The sequence below is a fragment of the Pinus tabuliformis genome, chromosome 8 (assembly GCF_031772625.1).
Source record: "Pinus tabuliformis cultivar Carrire ecotype Pingquan chromosome 8, CPIR1, whole genome shotgun sequence".
Classification (NCBI taxonomy): domain Eukaryota; kingdom Viridiplantae; phylum Streptophyta; class Pinopsida; order Pinales; family Pinaceae; genus Pinus; species Pinus tabuliformis.
In genome coordinates this window covers 345450004-345472093 of record NC_142294.1, presented here as the reverse complement: position 1 = coordinate 345472093, position 22090 = coordinate 345450004, and the positions used below count along the sequence as shown (strand labels likewise).

The following is a 22090-nucleotide window of genomic DNA, read 5'->3' as shown; positions in this document are numbered from 1 at the left end:
TAAGAAATAAACAAGTAGCTGAAATAAACCAGATAATGCAAGAAGAATTTCTAACGTGTTAGACTTAGAAATTTCAACACAAGTTTTATTCTTTCACGTTGCTTCCTCGACCAGCGATCTTCATCGGCCTTCTCAACCCGCATCTCCTTCCTCACACCTCTTTCCCTCTTGTTGCCCTATTCAATCTCAATGCATTCATTTAGATTTGGTCTTGAGCCTTTCAAAAGATTATTTTTTTTTATAAACATTCCCTCAAAAAAAACTATTTCAATTTAATTTATAAAGGTGGCCTTTGGCCCTTGTAAAAATTAAACTCTTATTGTTCCAAATTAAAATTTGCTTATCACATTGGCCCTTTAAAAAAATTATTTTTATTTTATACCCATTATCACTTTGAATTTAATAAAAGTGTGACATAAATTTTAAATCTAAGTTCCTTTTTTTTTGCGACAAGGTTTTTTTATTTTTGGGCCTATAATCTTTAAAATATTTGTGGGCTAAAAATTTAAAACTTTTCTATAGTCAGAGCAACATATAATTTTTTAATACTCTGCTTCTGTTCCTCCAGAAGCAATGGTTTTTTGGAAATACTCTGTTAGCTTGAATAGTTGCCTAAGGGAGAATTTTGGTTCAGTCGATGCTGCCCCTGCGAGGGAGCTTCTTGTTTCAGAGTCTATCCTTTCCAAGGTGCATCTGCTAGCCTTGGATTGCCTGCATTACTGTCTGTAATTTGATTTTGTACATATAATAGAAACTTAGATAGTCTTTTAACGACAAAAAAAAAACATATAATTTTTTAAATTTCTCTAAGTTTGACTATAGGAGAAGAGATATATTTTTCTGGATATGCAACATTAGAAAAATTAAGTATTTCCAGAATTATTTGAAGAGGTGTTTAGCATTGATTAGCATCTAAATTTCATTGTTATCCTGGATATCAAATCGTTGAAATTTAAATCCTTAGGCTTTCATTGTTTGCATGCTTCAGCTAATTTTTGTGACCATTGGTTTTAATGCTTGATATTTATTGAGATCGCTCATTTTCTAAGAAGGAAATTACTCTAAGTCTGGATCTATTTACTTGGATTATTGGATATTTCTTGAATAATTAGTTCTGAGAATTTTCAAGTATTTGTGATCAGCATTTTTTATTGAGTATTCTATCGTGGACTTATGGAAAATTGTATATCTTTCAGTTCTTGAAATTGAGTATTTTGAGCATCTACATAATTGGCATTATCTTGGAAAATTCCTAAGGAGAGTGTTGATCTTAAAGGTTGTCATTGAGTATAAATTGGATAAATGATTTAATTCTCTAGTTCTCTTGACACTAATATCATTGGTTTATGGTCATTTGGCATCTTTCTTTAATAGGCGTTATTTACTTGAACGATTACATCTTTGGCATCTTTGTATCCTATTTGCATTTGTCTTGTGTAGGATTATCTCCATTGAGTACTCTTGTTATAATGTTAATTTATTCTAAGTACTAAAACATTAAAACGATCTTACCTCAGAGACTACTCACTCATCTTTTTGCCAATCGCATCTTGCATCTCTTAGCAGCAGTTTTCCATCTTGTACTTGGTCCTAAACTTCTTAGCAAGATAGTTGACTCCACAAGGCACTGGTATCAATTGTCTAAATCGAATCATTTAAGTCTTGCTAAATCTAAACAAGTATTTGGTCTCTCAACTTTTTCTCCCGGATTTGTTGGTTCCCAACTGGTCCTTCTTCAGGGTCTACCCCCCTTAGTCTATTGTAGGAAGACAACTTAAACGGAGAGTTTGGGGATCAGGATGACAACCCCCGATCTGAGTCGTTGTCGCGGTGCCTAGACATTCAATGTGACAACACCTCAAATTCAAGAATGTAGAGCATTTGTCAAGCACGTGTTATGATCCAAATACATAAAATCCAGAAGTACACACCATGTACAGCAATGTGAGAATGGAGCAAAACTCCAATACAAATAATAATAGGATAAGAACCTCAATATAGCCAAATACATTCATACATCCAAATCACATCTCCTCCATAATGAATACATTATCTCTATACATACCTATCCACAAATTGCACATGTGGTCCCTTCGTTATTAGGATGACCCTATTCATATGCATACATATTACATGTACATTTAACCCCATATATGCCCCCCCTTGGGTCATACCATATATATTTAACCCAATATAGCCACACACACCCCCCCCCCCTCGCCCTTTGGGGTCATACTATATACATCTAACCCAATATAGGCCCCCTTGGGGCATAACACACAGCCTAGGGGATTTCCATCAGATGCAAAACCATCAATACATGATTCACAAATTTATATGGTACAGGATGTATATTCAAGAAAGAAACAAAGTACAGACAAGAGTTAGTCAATAAACTTCACTAAACAGATATAACTTCTGCAATTAAATAACTGACCCACCTGCTGTGCTGATATAATAATAGGACATTTTCTACTCAAGCATTGAGTTTTTTGTATGCCCCTTACACGTGCATGGGAAAATGATGGCAGACTCGAAAGCACAATTCCTCCATGCTTTCTGATGAGTGCCTCAAGCTTATTTTTCTTATTCTTAGATAATCCTGTAAGAAGAAATTCCATGCCCTCAAATCTCACTTCCCGCTCAGCATTTTCTCTTTTGTCTTTCCTACAGTTACGTTCTCTCATTTTCTTTCCAACCTTCGCATTCTGGACTGTGAATGACATTACAAAATTAGTCGTCTTTTCACAAACATTCTTGCACACTGTTTCACCCATGCAAAGCAAAAAGAGTAAAAAATTTAATCACTGAATAATCAAAGAGTACATAGCAGATTCAGAGTATTAGCATTGATATAGCTGCTTAAAAATAGGATACTCAAAACATCTATAAGTTTATAACAATGCTGATACCCACAACCATTAGCAAGTAACTGTACCTTCATGTGTTTGACAGAACTGTGTAGATGTGTCTTGGAGGGGACCATTTTGGCAGTCATCAACATCTTCCTGGATTTTGGTAATGTCTTCTGAGAAATGTACTTTTTTTACGTATGCACCACCCCCTTGCAGTTTCGAGGAAGAATGCTCAATGGATTCTTGTGGATTCAAAACTGGAAAGTGACACAGATTCTTAGCTGGTTCATAATCATTAGGATTGTGGAGAACTGCAGCAACAGAGTGTTTCTTGCTTAAGGAAGTATTTTTCTCCCAGTTACTGTCTTCAGTACTACCACTTTCGATAGTTTTATAAGCTCTAAGTCTCCGCCTCTTTCTACAATCCAATAGCAAAGGAGAAGAATCTTCTACATCAAGACGAACCTCAAGACCAGTTAGTAGATTACAAGAAGACTTATGTGTAGTGCTAACAGTATTGTATTCTCCAAGATCTCCAGAAGTAAGATCATGTATAGTGGCAACACTCTTACATTGGTCCTGAAATTTGCATTGTTTTCCACAAGAGGAATCTTTCTCGCGTAAAGCATTACAATCAACAACCTTTGTCAGGGGAAGAGGTTCAAACTCTAACATATCGTAATCAGCAAAGTCGCCTATAATCTTTTGGCTATTAGCAAGAGTGTCATTGACAGTGTTAGCATTTGCACAATCTCTTGCCAATCTCTCAATAGGGCCCTGTACAGCTAACTCTTTTGGAAGAGCAGATTTGTTATCAATGTTTTTTTTGTCTTTAATACTAGTGGCATTACCATCACTAGGATAATCTCTCTTTAACCTTTTCATAGAGTCAATCATAACAGATCTTCTTGAAAGTTCAACATCTTTAGATTCAAATGGGAGCTCAATAGATTCATTTTGCATGACTCTGGAACCAGCACTATACTGCTCTAGTGAATCAACTCGTTTGCGTTTTGCACAAACCTGAGATTCACCCCCAATGCTGTTTGTTCTTGTGCATTCCGTTTCATTATTATGCCATTGTTGAGATGGCTTGTTCAAGCTCGACAATGGAGACAAAAAACAATCAGCTATACTTTGTGTTGTACTTTCTTTCTGCAATGATTTCAATATTTCATAAACTTGCAGGGAAGCATCTGCATGAACTTTAGAGGAAAGAATTGGATCCATTCCATGGCTATGTACCAGATCTGTATTTTTATTAAGCAGACCATCTTCCTGATCTAGGCTACAAGGAACGACAGAACATAGCGGATCATACAAAGGTGAATTTGAGCCCCGAACAGAAGTTTGAGACAAAGTGTCACATACTACCTTGTTGCTGCTACTTAGGTCTTGTATGTCCATGTCTAAGAAGTCACAATCAGTATTTGATGGCGGCTTCAGAGCCTCACCGGAATAGTATTTCACTGAAGTGGGACGCCCAATATCCATATCCAAAGATTCAGTAAGGTAGCTTGTCTCTTCCACAAAAGGCTTCTGCACACACATAGTGGCTTCAAACGTTTTGTTTTTCTGTGTTTCCTTCTCCTGTTAACAATCCACAAATCAAAGTGTAATATGTGGCATTAAAATATTGCCAGGAATTCTATCTATCTATTGCAAATGAAACAACATTCCTGTACACATTGCTAGCATGTTCAAATTAAAGTGCAATAATAAAAACCTTATAGTCTTATATTAATAAATCAAAACCAGTATTGATACAATAAAATGAAGAAAGATTTAAAGGCTAGGATCTAACCAATCCTGCCCAACCTCCAAACCAGCGGCTACTGAATGGTCTTGGGGGCTCAACAGAAAGAATTCTAGTTACTGTAATGTCATGTGATTTTTCTGATCCCTTTTTACAAGAGATTTCAGCTTGAATTTGGCTCTGCCATTCCAATGAATCAGATGACTGAGACGCATCAAAGCTTACAATTTCCTTCACCTTATCTCCTGTTAGACGAAGCCAGGATGGTGAGCACATAAGATCTGATTGTATAAAGACAGCATCCTCACTTGAGCATGCACAATTTGTTTCCTAGAAGCAACAGCGATGAAGCCTTGTTAATCTACAGTTAAAAAAGGTCAGTGCAAAAACAACATAGGCATTAGAAACAGCATATATTGTTGATATTTTATAAATAAGATATCAGAAGAATATTCAGCAGATTTTAGTCCAAATAAAACGTAGCGACATATAAGTCCATACACGGTTTTCTCTCCACGTGTAATGAACTAAACAGATCATTAAACGAAACATTTGCATGGCCAATCAGAGATGCTGGATCTCCAGCCCCGGGGGACAGTGCTCATAAAGTAGATATTTGTAGATCCCCGGACTTATTAATAAGTAGATTGATGGATATATCCTAATTATTATAATTGGCTGACTTAAATTTATTGTCATCAGACATATTTGTCAAATAGTCATGCTTCTACTGCCTTCATAAAATCATCCATGAAAGAGATAACACATAATATCCATATCAAAATAAATAAATATTTATTAATATAACCATACGATATGGGAAGATTTACAAGAGCTATAATGATGGTATAAATACTCACTCATTAGTCACAAGTGTTAACGACTATGACCCTTGGGTTTATATCATATATTATTGGTATTATCATTATGTAATGAGTGTTTATGTACATTACATGTGCTTCCCCCTTAAAGGATGCTTTCTCCTCAAAGCATAGTTAGGAGAAACGTACATCTTTGTTCCTGCTTGAACTTCCTTCGCGTTGAGATAAAACAAATTGTTTATCACTTATTGCAAGAGTGTTTCTACAAATATATAAAACATATATTCAGTAATAAATTATTGATAAAAATGCTGATGTTACAATGAGCCTCATGATGGTATACTTATATGCATGAGGTTGGTATGTGCTTTTGACCTTTAATTAACCTACCTATTATTATTTATGAATTGTTATTATTATTATTTGCGTCCAATACATTGCCACCCCCTTAAGGAATGCTTTTCCCTTAAAACATAATAAATAGGACTCTCTTTTACACTCAGATTCTCTTCATTGTATATATGTATATATGTATGAGCCGAAAGTGTATATATGTATTCTATTCGTGCCATGGTAAGATGATTGATGTAAAATTGTTTGTCTAGTTGGTAGCCCAGACCCCTTTGGTGGCCAATCATGACCAGTCCTCTTAGTTTCAAATACAAAGTGCTTCGTTTTATTGCTCCAATCAATTATTCCTTGATGGTGGTAACTCCCAACAAATCGGGCATTTAAGTCCTAGGTAGGAATTCGAGCATCATGAGGTGGATCTATTACAATACATTATTTATGCGAACCATAGTCACTGACCTATTTTATATGCTATGTAAAGGTGATTGCACCGTGTAAGGGTTGTCATACCCATGTTTATCACACCTACTTTGTACCCACATGGACCCTGTTGTCGCCTAAGATGCACACTTGGACTAATGTGGGAAAAGTCCCTAATCCCATTAGGTGTGGCCTTAAAGGCAAAACGCTCAGAGAAAGGGCTGTCACCTATTCCCAACTCTCTTTGTTTAAGCTCTCTCCTAGTTAAGCTAAGGGGGGTGATCCCTAAAGAAGATTCTAAGAGGAAAACTTGCTAAGGATAACAAGCTCTAGGAGATTATGATGTTAATTAGATTAGTTAAGGCTTCACCAATTTAACAACTTGAATTATATCTTGAAATGAGATTGATTAGCAAGTATGAATAATTAAAGATCATGTAAAAATCAATAATGGATATAAATCAGTTATATTCGACAAGATATCTTACAAGACAAATATAATTAGACCAGTGCCAAATATACTTGCAAGAAATATATGCTCACAAATAAATCCACAATACTTGCAAATATGATATATCAAGAAGATCAACAAGTTGCACAATTAGAGAAGCTACAAGGCAAGAGGTTAGTGAACCACACAAGAGATTATATATAACCTTGAGATATGAGCAATAAATGGATTTAGAACTTGCAAGGAAATAGAGCTTGTACTTTAAAGAGATATATGCTCAATTATGATGAAATAACATTGAAGGACAATTGGCAAGAGCATGTAAATGAACAAGTACAAGAATATAAATGAAATACTTGCAAATTTGATGAAATGATCACAACCTAACAATAACCAATTGTGTGAAAGATGCAAACAAGTGTATGTGAAGTGTGTGAGGCAAAGTGGTCTTAGTTAATTTTAATTAATGCCTAATCTAAGGTTTGACTTCCCCTCAATTCCTTCAACTCGGCAAGGACTGAGATTGTTGCAAGAAGGCTAGGATGAGTAGGCTAAGGCCTCATTAACAATACCCACTTAGGACTTCAATGCAACCCGCATGCCTTTGTTGAATGACAGGTAAGGAAGTTGGTCCTAAATATCTATCAACCAAGCTTATGCTTGAAGGTAAATCTTACAGATGCAAATCAGATGCAATGTTAACACAAGTGCTTCAAGTGAAATTAAGATTTGACAATTAGAACGAAATGCTTCAAATGTGAAATGCCTTAAAATATATCAATAGAAAAATACCATTTCACTTATATGATCAAATTAATTGATTAATACAGTGTGTAAATGATCAATGAAGCAAGTAAATTTCCTCAATGAAGCACAATGAGGTCAAGAAACTTAAGACCATATCAATGAAAATGGAAATTAGATCAAGTAGCTAACCAAATTACTCAATAAAATCAAAACAAGCTAATTAAATGATAAGTGATTTAGAACTACTTGCAAATGAAGATAAGAAACTAGATCTAGAAATTAGATAATGCAAGAAAATAAACTAGTCTAGCAAGTTAGTGATCAATCAACCAAGAAATTCTCCTTCCAAATGAGGAGGTGGGATACCAAGGGGAAAAACCCCAAGCTCCCTCAAGAAAATATTTATTTTATTACTATTACACAGTGAAACCCTCTTAGAGAAGAATGAGAGCTTTAGATTCTTAAGGAGGGTTTACAAAGAAATATAGAGCTTTGAAATCCAATACCCTCCCTCACAATACAAGATGGAAATGAGGAATTTTACAATGATTATGGCAATGATTTACAAGGAAAATTTCCTCAATAAACAGATCAATTCCTCCAAATATTTTCTCTCAAACCCTTGACATCCAAAAGGAGAAAGAATTTCGAATAGGAGAGAGAGGGACTCTCCTTTTTCACTTGCAGCTAGGAGAAAAGGGCTCAAAAGTTTAAAAAAAACAAAATTTTTCCCAAGCTTCAAAATTGAGATCCCTTCAAAATGATTAACAAAACCCTAGTCTTCTAGCCTTTTCAAAGGAGATCTGAGTGAGAATTTTGATTCACGAACAAAGGGGAAGAAGGCTTCAAAAAAATTCAGATTATCTCCTTCAATCTTCAAGGGTCCACCCGCAAAATAAAAATTCATGCAAAATTCTCCAATCCAAACCCTCCTCTTTCAGATCTGCACCAGCATAGAAGAGAGAATCCAAATATATATACAAGGGAAATTTATTTATATACAAAGGGGTTAGAATATATACAAAAATTTATAGATCTACTAGCCCAAAGAGTGTGAGGACACCTCCGCTCTTGGGTAGCAAAAATAAGCTCTAAAATAGCTAGATCTGATAAATAAAGCTCATGAATTAAATAGATCTGAAAAATTAATGATAAGACTTACAAGCTATGGCAAGGAAAATCCCTTTGAAATAGATCGTTTCATAAGCCTTTGAGAGAGATCTATGTGGGTTCTTCCACTTCTATTCCTTGAGAGTTGGTTGGTTCAACCAAAAACTTCCCCAAACGCTCAAGATCTGATTCAGAAAATAGATCTCTACACACTTTCACAAGATATTGTTAGATCCACAAGGGATTAGATAGCACAATGAAAAAGAAGACTAGGGGTCCAACCAAAAACCCACTAGCGCTTCTAGATCTAGAGTGGTTCTCTAATCCAAATATCAATGCAAGATAATTGTACATCAATAGATCCAAATCATGGCAAATGGAAATAACAATTTAATTAACAGCAGTAGAGCATTAGGAACAAATAAATCAGAAAAAGTTTACCATAGACAGAGAAGAATAACATCACAAAGAATTTTCCCCAAAGTCTTTCTAGCCAATAGCTCAAGAATTGCAACTGATGTCACAATGAGGAGCTTAGAGCTCAATTTATAGAAAAAATAAGAGAGATATTCCCCTACGAGTGGAAACGTCTAGATCCATCCACAAAACGGTTAGTTCACCATCAAGAAAATCGAACCCTTGATACCTCTACGCAGATCTCCATGACAGGGAGATGTTTGCATGGAAGGAGTGGCTAGGTGTGTGAGATTTTATTTCTGGAGTGATTTGGACCACTCCAAAAATATTTTCTATCATTTACCTTGAAAACCCCTCATTCAATTTAACCAATCCTGGACCATCACCCTTAAAAATTCGTTTTGCCAGGACAATAGTTGTTTCCTAGACCATCAAATTTTTCTTGGGACTTCTCTTGCTTGATTTGTGGAGATTCCATCAACTTGACTCTCTTCTTGGGAAAGTCCACTCCATTTTTTATCAATTTTCCACTTGGAGAGAATTTTTATTTTTCTCTTATTTTATTTTTTGGCTAATTATTTGCCATTTTTGCCAAAAAATTAAAAAATGGGTTTTTGAGGGGTGAATACATATTTTTCCACCCTCAAAGTGTGTCTAGATCAAAAGTTGAGGTGTTGAGATCTAATTTCGAGTACTCATACCCTATACAACTTCTATAGACAACACTTATTACATTTTACGTCAAATAATATTAAAAATCTCGTCCAACAGGAAACTTTTAACAATTAAAATATGACACTTAGACTCAATCAAATTTTACAAAACTTTAGAGATGATCTAGTATGGTAATATACATTAATTATAGACACTAGGACTCACCTAAGACTCTACCATCAAGCCGCACTCTATCTTTGGGGTATATCTAGGAGAAAAACTCAATTGATTAAAAGTGTTAAAAACACAAATAATGGGTTGAGGAAAAAAACTCCCTAGAGTGAAGTCACTTGCTAGTATGGTCTTAAGCTACCTAGGTCTTTTACATGACTCTTTTTTTATCATACTAGAATCACTTTTACATAATCCTTGTAGGGTTGCATAATATGGAATACAAAACTGATGAACTATGGAATTCTGGCATTTTGACAGGATCGGATGATGATGGAATGCTTCCGAATGTGCTTTGCCTATGGAAACTTTGACAAATCTTCAAGTACAACTTGAGTGGTTACTAGACCCACTTCTCTTATGTATGTACTGCACTTTGGCCAAAAGATGATCTTGCTCTTATTCATGGATTTTCATATATCTCAAGGTGATCTCACATTTATCGAGGCATTGGTCACATTTTCCAAGGCATAGTTGGGCTATTTAAACTCACGTGGTCATTCTCTACAAATGCCACATTGAGAAAGGAAGAGCACTCTCCCTATTTATCACTTTTTGAGATCCTTTCATCCATTATGAGGATCGACCAATACATGTGACCACTTATAATAGCCATCGCGGTTATTTGGAGCATGTGATGACTTGGAGGGGCTACTTGAGTGAATTTCTGGCATGAAGAAATAGTTAGGCACTCAATTAAAACAATGAGGATAATGTGGACATCGCTTTAAGGCACAACATGAACACTAGTGAGTTGAGCTTGAGGGTCGACCTCACTCATTTGGACATCAATTTTCTTTTTAGGGCTTTAATGACCTAGTCATGATGTAATCATGTAGAGGGTTACTACCAAGCTTTGTGGAGGTGCCTTGACTTGAGGAATGGGCATGGGCATTCAATTGAGACATATTTTGAAGGCTAATGAGCATTATTTGAGGCTTTTATGGAGTTGTTATGGAGGAGCAGCCCCTTTGGGAGGATTTTATGTCACCTCTCTTATGAGGGTTTTTGTGCCTATGTGTCATCCTATTCTTATTTTGGACTTAGTCTCCTTACTTTTGTGGGTGACAAGTCATTTTTATGTGATTCCTTAAACTAGTTTTAGGGAATAAGGAATGGAAACGAGTTAGAAGACTCATCTATAAATAAATGCTCTCCCCTCATTCCAAATTGGTGTGACTCGTTGGAGCTCATTTTTATAAGCCATTAACAAAAGATCTTTCTTGGTGTTTTGATGTCAACTCCTTGGAGCTCTCCCTTTATTGATTATTTTTCTTGGTTTTGAAGATATATTTGTGGATGTTCAAGAGAATTACTAGCTAGTAAGATCAACGCATTTGAAGGACAACTTTGTCAATTGTGTTAATTTTTCTTAGGGCTATATGGTTCTTTGCTTTGATAATTGCATTCCATTATTTCCCTATTAAATTCACCCCACAACATCATAACATAATTCAAATTTACATCATTATTCAGCAACATATGCAACTATATAGAAAGAACAATATCATCATCAATGCAGCGGAACATAAAGGAACAAATGGAAAAAAAGCATTCACACATAGAGACACCAGGATTCGTCAAAGACCAGGGCAAAACCCTTTCAAATTCTTCTTCTTCTTAGATTGTCATTGAATGATTCAGCGAAGAGATAGTACAATGATCCATATCTTCTATCCAGCAAGATAAACTAAACAACATCCATGAGATGAACCCAGTGATACTAATAATCAAAACCCTGATTTAGAAGCCTGTGAACAATTGTCACTATCTGTGGTCAACTGACGAAAACTTCAGACAATTGAAAAACTCTAACCCTAGGTCCCAACCGCAGAGAGAGAGAGAGTCGTGTGTGCAGCTAAAACCCTGCAACCGCACGCATAGGCCTGTATGCCTATGGTTGTGACCAAAAATTGTTTGTTACATGCCTGCGGTTAGAGACCAAAACCCTAGCACACGTGCGAGCTTCAAACCTTGCAATCTCGGACCTGTGCAAGTGAACTTCCACGAACCATCTCAGACCTGTGCGAACCAAACCAAAGAAAGAAGAATAGAAGAATGCTTCATGATGTATCCAAACGAGGTTGAGGTCACTTGTATTTATAGATTTCCAAGGGTCTCCAATTTGCTTTAGGGACGACATGATCATATGTGCACATGTGGGATTCAATTCAAAAATACACTTTCCCTTGTCCAAATTGAGCACTTCAATTGTCAAAATTGGTCCTCTCGAAAAGAGGAATTTAGTCCTATGATTGGAATTTGTCACTGAGCTACCAAAAATTAACAAATTGTAAGGAGGACGTCTTGGGTTTGTATCTCTTTCATTCTCCTTAATTGGCCTGATAAATGTTCAATCCCTTGTCTTGTTTAGTTTTGTGCTCCTTGGCAAGGGTTTTAAGTATTATTTCCCAATCCATTATTGATCTTGCTGATGAAGGCTATTTAAGGAAACCTTTCTTATAAAGCTGGTTAACTACCCAAATGGGTAAACCCTAGGAGAAAATTTTTCTCCTATTATATTCAACTTTGCCAGCCAGTAGCCCTATTATGGTCTACAAATAGCTAGCCTGAAGGCCCTACGACATCTAGAATACTCATCAAAGGAAGGTAGGTCATCTATTATTGCGTCAAGAGGCATTGTCCAGTTCAATATGGAAGAGATGTTGCAATGTCCTGTTATGTTATGTTATGTTATGTCATGTTATATTATCTAAACATTTTGACTCTGTCAAATTACATAAAAATAAAAATAAATAAAAACAAAAATTATAAGTATTAATAATTAAACTACCCTAGATCCATCCTAACTCTGGATCTATCAAGTGTGGAGAGGGATCAGATCTCTCGATGTGCAAACCTTTCCCCAAGTTTTGCACTTAAAAAATAGGTTTGCAACTTGAGATATTTGATCCTTCTCAGCGCTTGACAAATCTGGAGTTAAGATAGATCTAGGTTGCTAAGGTACATCAACCATTTTTTGTTTTCAAGTGCTTTCATTCAGTGTTTCAGGACATTCTAATATGGATCATGGGTTGAATTGGATGATAGTGTTGATTTTCCCAAGTACTTCAAAATCAGGTCTATGTCTAATCATAAACACAATAAAATACAGACAACTCCAAGCACTTTGCACAATGGAAATATAGCTGCAGTGAACCAAAAGTACACGATATTTTTGCAGACCCAAGATTTGATTATATTACAACCTCAATAAATCAAACATAGAGCTCTCATACTAGGGATCATGGCCTTTACAAAGCCCCGATACAAGGAATAACTAGGGCTTGAGGTCAACAATGTTTGACTCTCAATCTTCCCACACAACAAGAACAAATACAATGACTTACATACATGCTGAAGATGCACTTTAGTTATAGCCCATTGGTCCTCTTGTCCTTAGTGTACCTAGAAAGTCCTTTGCCACCTATCTCGCACAAAATGTCGTTGCTCCAAATATCTTAGCACACCTAGCTACTCACAAGAGATTTGCTTCATCAAATGCACTTGCACACTCAACGCTAATCAATTTTCCTTCTCATAGTGAATATGTTGCTTCAAGGTCACTGTATATAGGCTCAAATATCATCTCTCACAGTGATGTTTGCCTCTTCAAAATCACTGTAAATAGGCCCAAAAGCTCAGCAACTCATAGTCCCCTTTGCTTCATCAAGGTGATTGCATATAGGCTTCAAAATGCAGTTTGTCCTATCCAGCAGTCAAGGACAGACTTTCTTGCAATCGTCCACAACAAAACACAACCCAATACCTTCCTTACTAACCTTTGTTCATGTTATGCAACCAGCTCACAAAACAAAAGAAAAGATAGATCAACGACTCGAGAAATAGCCTCTTCGACGGGCCAACCTCCTTTACCTCACATAAATGAACGATTCTTGGATGATACAAATGACAAGACCTCATTGGTATATATAGGAGTCTAAAGGGTCACAATATAATCAAAGCCTACATAACAATAATAATGTAAGGGCACAACAATAACAATAGTGGGCTTCTATGGGGCACAACAATAACAATAGTGGGTCTACATGGTCACAACAATAACAATAGGGGGCTACACTAATAATAACAATAAGGGGGCTACACTACAAAAATAGGGACCTAACATGCCCCTCTCCTTCAAAAAAAGTGTTGTCCTCAACACTTGAGTAGTTTTGGATGCTTCTATATAAAATTCTCATCCTCACATGTGGAATCTTCTGCGAGTAAATTCTTCCACTTAATGAGATATTCTGAAATTGATCGATTCTACAGCTGTCGGTTTCTTGTTTCTGTGATTACATTGAGCTGCAATATGACTTTTCCTTCTTCGTCAAGTTCTGGCAATATTGTTTGAACTGGGAGCTTGTCACTAATAATCTTATTTAATCATGAAACATGGAAAATTGGGTGTACTCAGGAAAATGCAGGCAGCTCCAATTTGTATGTCATAGTACCAATTTTTCGCAACACTTTGTAAGGACCATAATACTTGGGTGATAATTTATTATCCTTCTTAGCTTGCTTGAGAGACATTTGTTTGTATGGTTGTAGCCTTAAAAATACCCATTCGCCTACATCAAAACTTCTTTCACTTTGACACTGATTTGCTTATTCTTTCATTCAATTTTGTGCCATAGTGAGGTTATCCTTTAAGAGTTGGAGAACTTCTTGTTGATGCTCGATGTGATCTTCCACTACTTGAACTTTAGAATTTTCTGTTAAAGATGATGTGATGGATGCTGGATGATATCCATAAGGTGCCATAAATGGGATCATTTTTGCTATAGTATGGAAGGAAGTGTTATACCAGAATTAAACCAGAGGTAACCACTTGACCCATTGTGTTTGTTTTTCAGATACAAAGCAATGAAGATATCCTTCCAAACATTTGTTAACTATCTTAGTTTATCCGTCGGATTGAGGATGATAAGATGAGATATGAGCTAATTGAGTACCAAGACAAGAAAATAATTCCGTCCTAAAATTTCCAGTGAAAATGGGATCTCTATCACTTACAATAATCTTTGGTGTAATGACCCATTTCGATCTATAAGCAAAAGAGTATTAGCATGCATACAATGTATGCATGTGATAGCTACATATGCACACTGTTGTCGCGCGAATTGACACGACAACGCTCAGACCGGGGGCTGTCACTCTGATCCCCGATCCCTCCGTTTAAGCCTGTCTCCCGCAGCTAAGGGGGGTAGTCCCTGAGAGATGATGAGACCAACTGTCGACCAGTTGGTTGGGAGACACGAGATACGTTATGAAAAGCACTCGATGGATTTGATTAATTGAGCAGACCAGTGCCTTAAGAGATTATATTTAAGATGATTACTTGTTAGATGATATAGAAATGTAAATCGTGAACAACAATCATTTGTCATCGAAAGGTATCAGCTAAATCACATGACCAAAACGACATCCGGCAACTGAAAATTGTGAAGAGATAAATGCCTTAAAACACCCCGAAAATCGCAAATCATTAACCAGATATCAATTTCGAATCTCGGCTTGAAAATTTAGATCCCAGCATGAAAGATATAACATGGAAACCACTGAAACTGGCAAAAATAATTTTTCACAAATTTTTATATTTTTCAATTTTTTTTTTTTTTTAAATGATCATTGATTTTTAATTAAAATATTAAAACTAAAAATCTAAACTAAGCAAAATTTTAAAACTATATTAAAATCTAAGTAAAATAAAACCTAACTTAAACTAAAAGAAAGAATTAAAATATAATTACAATCTATGCTAACCCCCCATTTTTTTTTTTTTTGAAATATTTTAAAGCAAAAAAAAAATGAAACTATTTAAAATAATCTAAATCTAGAACTCTAATTTTTTTTTTTTTTTTTTTTAATAAAAAAAAACAAAATAAAAACTGAACCTAAGCTGAATCCTAAATTTAAATAAAACTAAGCTTAAAATAAATCCTTTTTTATTTTTTTTTTATTTTTATATTCAAAAAAAATAAAAGATAAAACTTTAATCTATTCTAAACATAAAAAAAAAAAAAAACTCTAATAACAAAATCCTAAATCTTCCTAAAAATCTTAAAATCTAATAAAACTGAAATCTAAAAAAACTAACTAATAAATCTAATCTATGAAAAATTTTAAATCTAAATCTAATTTAAATCTACCTTAATTCAAAAAAAATAATTAACATTTTTGTTTTTTATTAAAATTGATTTTAAAGAAAAGAAATACAAAACCAAAACTAAAGGAAATTAAACTACGTAAATAAAAAAAAAAGAAAATCATAACGCATCAAAAATTGAAAATCATAATAGGCAACGAAGATCACAATGAAAACCCTAGCCGTCAACTGAAAATCGCAGGTAAATTTAAATGCTGACAGGAAACAAACGCATTACCATACAGTTTAATCCATGCCCAAGACCAAGACGAATTACCTGGCACGCGTTTACAGTCAATACCTGGTGCTTGACGAAGGAAGGCGTTTAACCGTGAAGGATTTTCAGTCAACGTTCCTGATGCCTGCGTGAAATTCAATTGTGACTGAACTGAGCGTCGATTTGAAACATCTGCGTAATGAGGGGAATGCGTTCTTGCTGCGGGCGGACAGAAAAGATTTGAAATCGATTTTGGGACCACGCTTTTGTTGAACGCTTGTAACTGGGACGGTTAGATCAGGGCTCTCAACTACATTCAATTTTGCTGGCGTATTTTCTGGTCCGATGGAGCTGCGCAGAGAGATCCTTGACATTCATCAACAGGCGTTTTTTTTTTCTTTAAATTTCATGCAGCAAACATTACTGTAATGTATCTCCAGCATTTGTCGGCTTATCTGTTCGGCTTTCAGATTGTTCAACCACAGAGATACTCATTTTTCAGTGGAAATCGAAAGTCTGATGCGGATGACCCTTGAAACCCTGGCTTGAGCAGAGCGTAATTTCGCTTCTGATCTATTGTGTAACATGTGCAGTCATCAATAACCAGAGAGGACCGAGCGGATAGACCGGTGGGCGTAGGTGGCTGAAAAAATCCTGCGTTGATAGTAATTTGGCTGCAAATCTTCGACGGATAGCTGATTTATTTGTCAAAAAAAAAACTTGTTCTCTGATGCCTGCCAAAAATGATGAAATCATAAAACCAAAACCCTAATAAAAACTGTGAAAAAATTTTGAAACCCTAAGACAGCTGATTAGTGTACAGATTCGGCCCTTAACAGCCAGATTTAGCAATAACGGCAGTAATGTTTTCAATATATCAGCAATTTTGAACTTCACTGTGAACAGAAAGAAAATCTCTCAATGTAAAACAGAAAAGAAACTCCTAATGATTAACCCAGGGCACAATCAGCTGGGCTCTGCACAGAAGAGCCTGCGGGAGTTGGCTGGTTCAGCCGAGAACTTCCCCGAACGCCCACAAAATGTCCTTCAAAAAATGTTTTCCTGCACATCTCAAGCAATCATCAGCAAAGAAAGAGAGAAAGCTGCTAGATCTCAGGAAATAATGGAGATACCTGCCATTATTTCAGAAACCCTAGCAGCCCTCAAACCCTAGCAGGTGAACAAGATACCTGTGCTCACACTACTCTAAAAAAAACAAGCTATTAATGGTAGAAAACTGAAATATGCAGAAAATTAAAGATCTCACAGCAATCCCAGAGAGTAACACCAGCCAGTTTGAACCCCAAAGTCTTCTTTATTAATCAGAAATCAGATTACAAGAGAGCTTTCAGTACAGACTCACAGATCAGATGAACTTGAAATGACCCCCTAAGACCCTATATAAAGGAAATGATCCTAACGGCTAGTTCGAGTGATCCATGTAGAAATGATCTCGACCGTTGATGAGGATCAAGACATCTCTTGATCTCATCCGTCGATTTAATCACTTAAAATATTACTATTTTATTAGTTAGGGTTTTTGCTTCATTTATTAATTTTTTATTATTTTTATTCATTTTTTAATTTTTTTAATTCATTTTAACATGGATCACTGAACTAAGCCTTCGGAAACATCACCTAGGACCTAGGACTTAGGACTCATGAGGGGATTTAAAACATTTCTCGACCCTCAGGACACATTACATCATGACTTTTACAAAAATACATCTTAAGGGACAAACCCATTTAATACAGACCCTCACAAAAACACCCAGTTCTGCGACACAACGATAATCTAGCAGATCAACACACTAGGATTCTCCTAAAGTTCTAATGACAAAATCAATCCCGGCTTTGGGGTCAGGTTTGAAGGAAAACTCTGCCGATCCGTGGATCGGTGAGACAAAAAACCTTCCGGGACGTAGATTATCATCAGAAAGTTAGGTCCACCTAGGCAAATTACATACATGACTCATGTCTGCTAAGATTATTTACAATTAATACATGCAGACTGGGTTTACAATCAAAAAGATCAAGCTGCTGATGATGGCAGGATGGCACGGACATGCTGATCAGGTGCTGCTTCTTTCTGTCAAGAAAAACGGGGTGCACTGCATGGGTAGTTGACCAGTAGGGGTCAACACACACATCGCATGCCTTGCACTAGTATACTTATTAGGAAAATTATTTAAATAAATGAAAAGGGACTAAATAACTAAATTATTGAGAAAAGAGATTTGACACTCAAATATACACATTAAATACTTTGTACTTACTAGGTTGTTAAATAAAATTTACAATTCCAATCCTTCTAATGTAAATGTTGATCATTATATAGTTGAGTTATAAGTTATATTGTTGTTAATATATATATATATATATATATATATATATATATAGGTTAAAGTTTTAAATTAATATAACAAAGTTTGATATATATATATATATTGATTTTATTATTATAAATTAAACTTTATAAAAGTTAAAAATCATTTAAATTTAATCACGTCAATCATATCAAGCTCAAAACATACCCTCATCTCCATTACATATAAAAAGCCTTACCTGTCAAATAAAATCGAATAAAATCTAATGAAAGCGGTGGAAGAAGGCGGTGACCGCCTGCGAAGAGTACTTATCCCAAGCACGCTGAAGAAGAAGAGAGGATTTTTTTAGGAAAAGAAGAATTAGTGTGGGAAATTCAATTCTGAGATGGATATCCGAATCGAAATTTCAATATTAAGCAATTATTCTTGAGGCTTTTGGGCAGGAGGGCCCAAAATACTCTAATTAGAAAGTATTTTGGGGCTAAGTACCGAGGTCGTGTTCAATTTGGCTGGGAGGATTTAGTCATTTGGTATTGGAAGTAATTGGAGCTACATCAGCAAGGAATCAACATCAAACTCGAGAACCAAGTACGAAAATGTGAATTAAATTGATGAATTATGCATATTAATTGTAAATTTTGTCAATTTTAATAAATCTAAGCTAAAACAAGGAATTAATTAAAGTCAACCTATGCTAACCCTACGACTACCATTTCACACTAAAATAAAACTGAATGCTATTTAAAATTTAATTTAAAGGGAACGTGAATTAAAGGGAACGCATCCAAAATGAAAACGTAACAGGCAGCAAAGAAAAACACGTGAAAACCTAAGCGGATAAGACAAATTACTGAATGACCAAAACAACGCTGCAGAGAAACGATACTCAGTCCCTTCGACGGCCGGGGGAACGCTTCGACGGCAGGGGGTAACGCGCAGAGGATGGCAGGCACAGACGAGACCACAAATGCAGAATGGACCCGACCGAAGGCTTGGATAAAAACAATCACGCCTGCGCTACACTAAAGACAGCAGCCCCCAAACGCATTCAAAACCACAACGAGACGCTGAGCAATGAGGTCGACGGAGGAAAACGTGAAATACAGTTGCCCAAGCGTGATGCGAAATTCGGATTTGCAAACAGAGGATGCGTTGATGTGGCTGGCGTAAACCAAGACTGCAAAAGAAAAGAAACCTGTAATACGATTCAGCTTTGAATACGCAGTTAGAGGCAGGAGGTTTTGCAGGTAAGCGGGACGGAGTTTCGATAGGCACAGGGCTGCAGGCCAAACCCCAAAAGGGAAAAAAAAAAACGCAGTAGCAATGTCAACCTGGAGCGAGAACTTAAAGGAAATGCGGCCTCAGAGATCGAGTATCATCAATATCTAGCCAGAAAGCTGAAAAGTATTGCGGGAAAAACAATATCATAACCCTGCTTTGAGAGGAGAAATCGATGCATAAATGAGAGGAACAGGCAGCTTTTTGGAACAAATCGATTTAAGCATGCCTGGTTTGATGAAATTGCTGAATAAGTTCCACCAGAAATCAAATCATAAGTTACTCAAATCTAAAACCTAAACTGTGTATACATTCACGCTTCCATTTTGTTTCAAACTTTCTCTGTCATATTCAGTGTTGTGCTTGCAGTTTTAAAAGGACAGCAGGGTTTTGTAAATTCCTGGGATGGTTTGGAACATACAGATCGCACCTTTTCACGCTTGACTTTCACTTTGGCGCAATGTGTTTTCAGCAGCAGCGTGAGCCTTTGAAACCCTGGAAAACAGAAAACAAGAGCCTGGCAGGGATATGCAAAACTTCAAAGTACAACCCTTCAAAAGTAACCTAGAATCACAAAATTTTACAGCTCTGGTACAGCTAGATTTGACAATGACTGCAGTAACATTTTCAAGATATCAAACTTTTGAACTTTACTGTGAAATAAAGAAAATCCCTCATGTAAAACAGGAAATAAACCCTAAAAGATTAACCCAGGGCACAAACAGCTGGGCTCTGCACAGAACAGCTTGTGGGAGTCGGCTGGTTCAGCCCAGAACTTCCCCAAACGCCCACAAATAACCTTCACCTAAAAGTTTCCTGCACACCTCAAGCAAGCATCAGCAAAAGAGGGCAAGAAATGCTGCTAGATTTCAAGAGAAAATGGAGATACCTGCCATTTTCCAGAAACCCTACAACATTCAGACCCTAGCACGTGAGCAAGATACCTGTACTCACAATGCTCTAAAAAAAATCAGCTATTTTAACTGTTGAAAACTGAAATATGCAGAAAAGCAAACACCTCACAGCAATTCCAGAGAGTAACACCAGCCAGTTTGAACCCCAAAGTCTTTTTATTAATCAGAAATCAGTTTACAAGAGAGCTTTCAGTACAGACTCACAGATCAGATGAACTTGAAATGACCCCCTAAGACCCTATATAAAGGAAATGATCCTAACGGCTAGTTCGAGTGATCCATGTAGAAATGATCTCGACCGTTGATGAGGATCAAGACATCTCTTGATCTCATCCGTCGATTTAATCACTTAAAATATTATTATTTTATTAGTTAGGGTTTTTGCTTCATTTATTAATTTTTTATTATTTTTATTCATTTTTTAATTTTTTTAATTCATTTTAACATGGATCACTGAACTAAGCCTTCGGAAACATCACCTAGGACCTAGGACTTAGGACTCATGAGGGGATTTAAAACATTTCTCGACCCTCAGGACACATTACATCATGACTTTTACAAAAATACATCTTAAGGGACAAACCCATTTAATACAGACCCTCACAAAAACACCCAGTTCTGCGACACAACGATAATCTAGCAGATCAACACACTAGGATTCTCCTAAAGTTCTAATGACAAAATCAATCCCGGCTTTGGGGTCAGGTTTGAAGGAAAACTCTGCCGATCCGTGGATCGGTGAGACAAAAAACCTTCCGGGACGTAGATTATCATCAGAAAGTTAGGTCCACCTAGGCAAATTACATACATGACTCATGTCTGCTAAGATTATTTACAATTAATACATGCAGACTGGGTTTACAATCAAAAAGATCAAGCTGCTGATGATGGCAGGATGGCACGGACATGCTGATCAGGTGCTGCTTCTTTCTGTCAAGAAAAACGGGGTGCACTGCATGGGTAGTTGACCAGTAGGGGTCAACACACACATCGCATGCCTTGCACTAGTATACTTATTAGGAAAAATATTTAAATAAATGAAAAGGGACTAAATACCTAAATTATTGAGAAAAGAGATTTGACACTCAAATATACATATTAAATACTTTGTACTTACCAGGTTGTTAAATAAAATTTACAATTCCAATCCTTCTAATGTAAATGTTGATCATTATATAGTTGAGTTATAAGTTATATTGTTGTTAATATATATATATATATATATATATATATATATATATATATATATATATATATATATATATAGGTTAAAGTTTTAAATTAATATAACAAAGTTTGATATATATATATATATTGATTTTATTATTATAAATTAAACTTTATAAAAGTTAAAAATCATTTAAATTTAATCACGTCAATCATATCAAGC

The 22090-nt window shown here is 35.9% G+C and overlaps 1 protein-coding gene across 4 annotated transcripts in view; it reads right to left on the bottom strand.

The window, feature by feature from the left end:
- LOC149235555 (uncharacterized) overlaps positions 1–22090 on the bottom strand; it is a 311771-nt gene that overhangs the window by 170237 nt on the left and 119444 nt on the right. For all 4 annotated transcript variants that reach the window (XM_089372142.1, XM_089372140.1, XM_089372141.1 and 1 more), the window contains 3 exons: positions 4660–4941; positions 2939–4445; positions 2442–2713 (listed from right to left, as the gene is read on the bottom strand). In XM_089372142.1, coding sequence (XP_089228268.1) covers positions 2442–2713; positions 2939–4445; positions 4660–4941 — 2061 coding nt within the window. The remainder of the gene's footprint in view (positions 1–2441; positions 2714–2938; positions 4446–4659; positions 4942–22090) is intronic.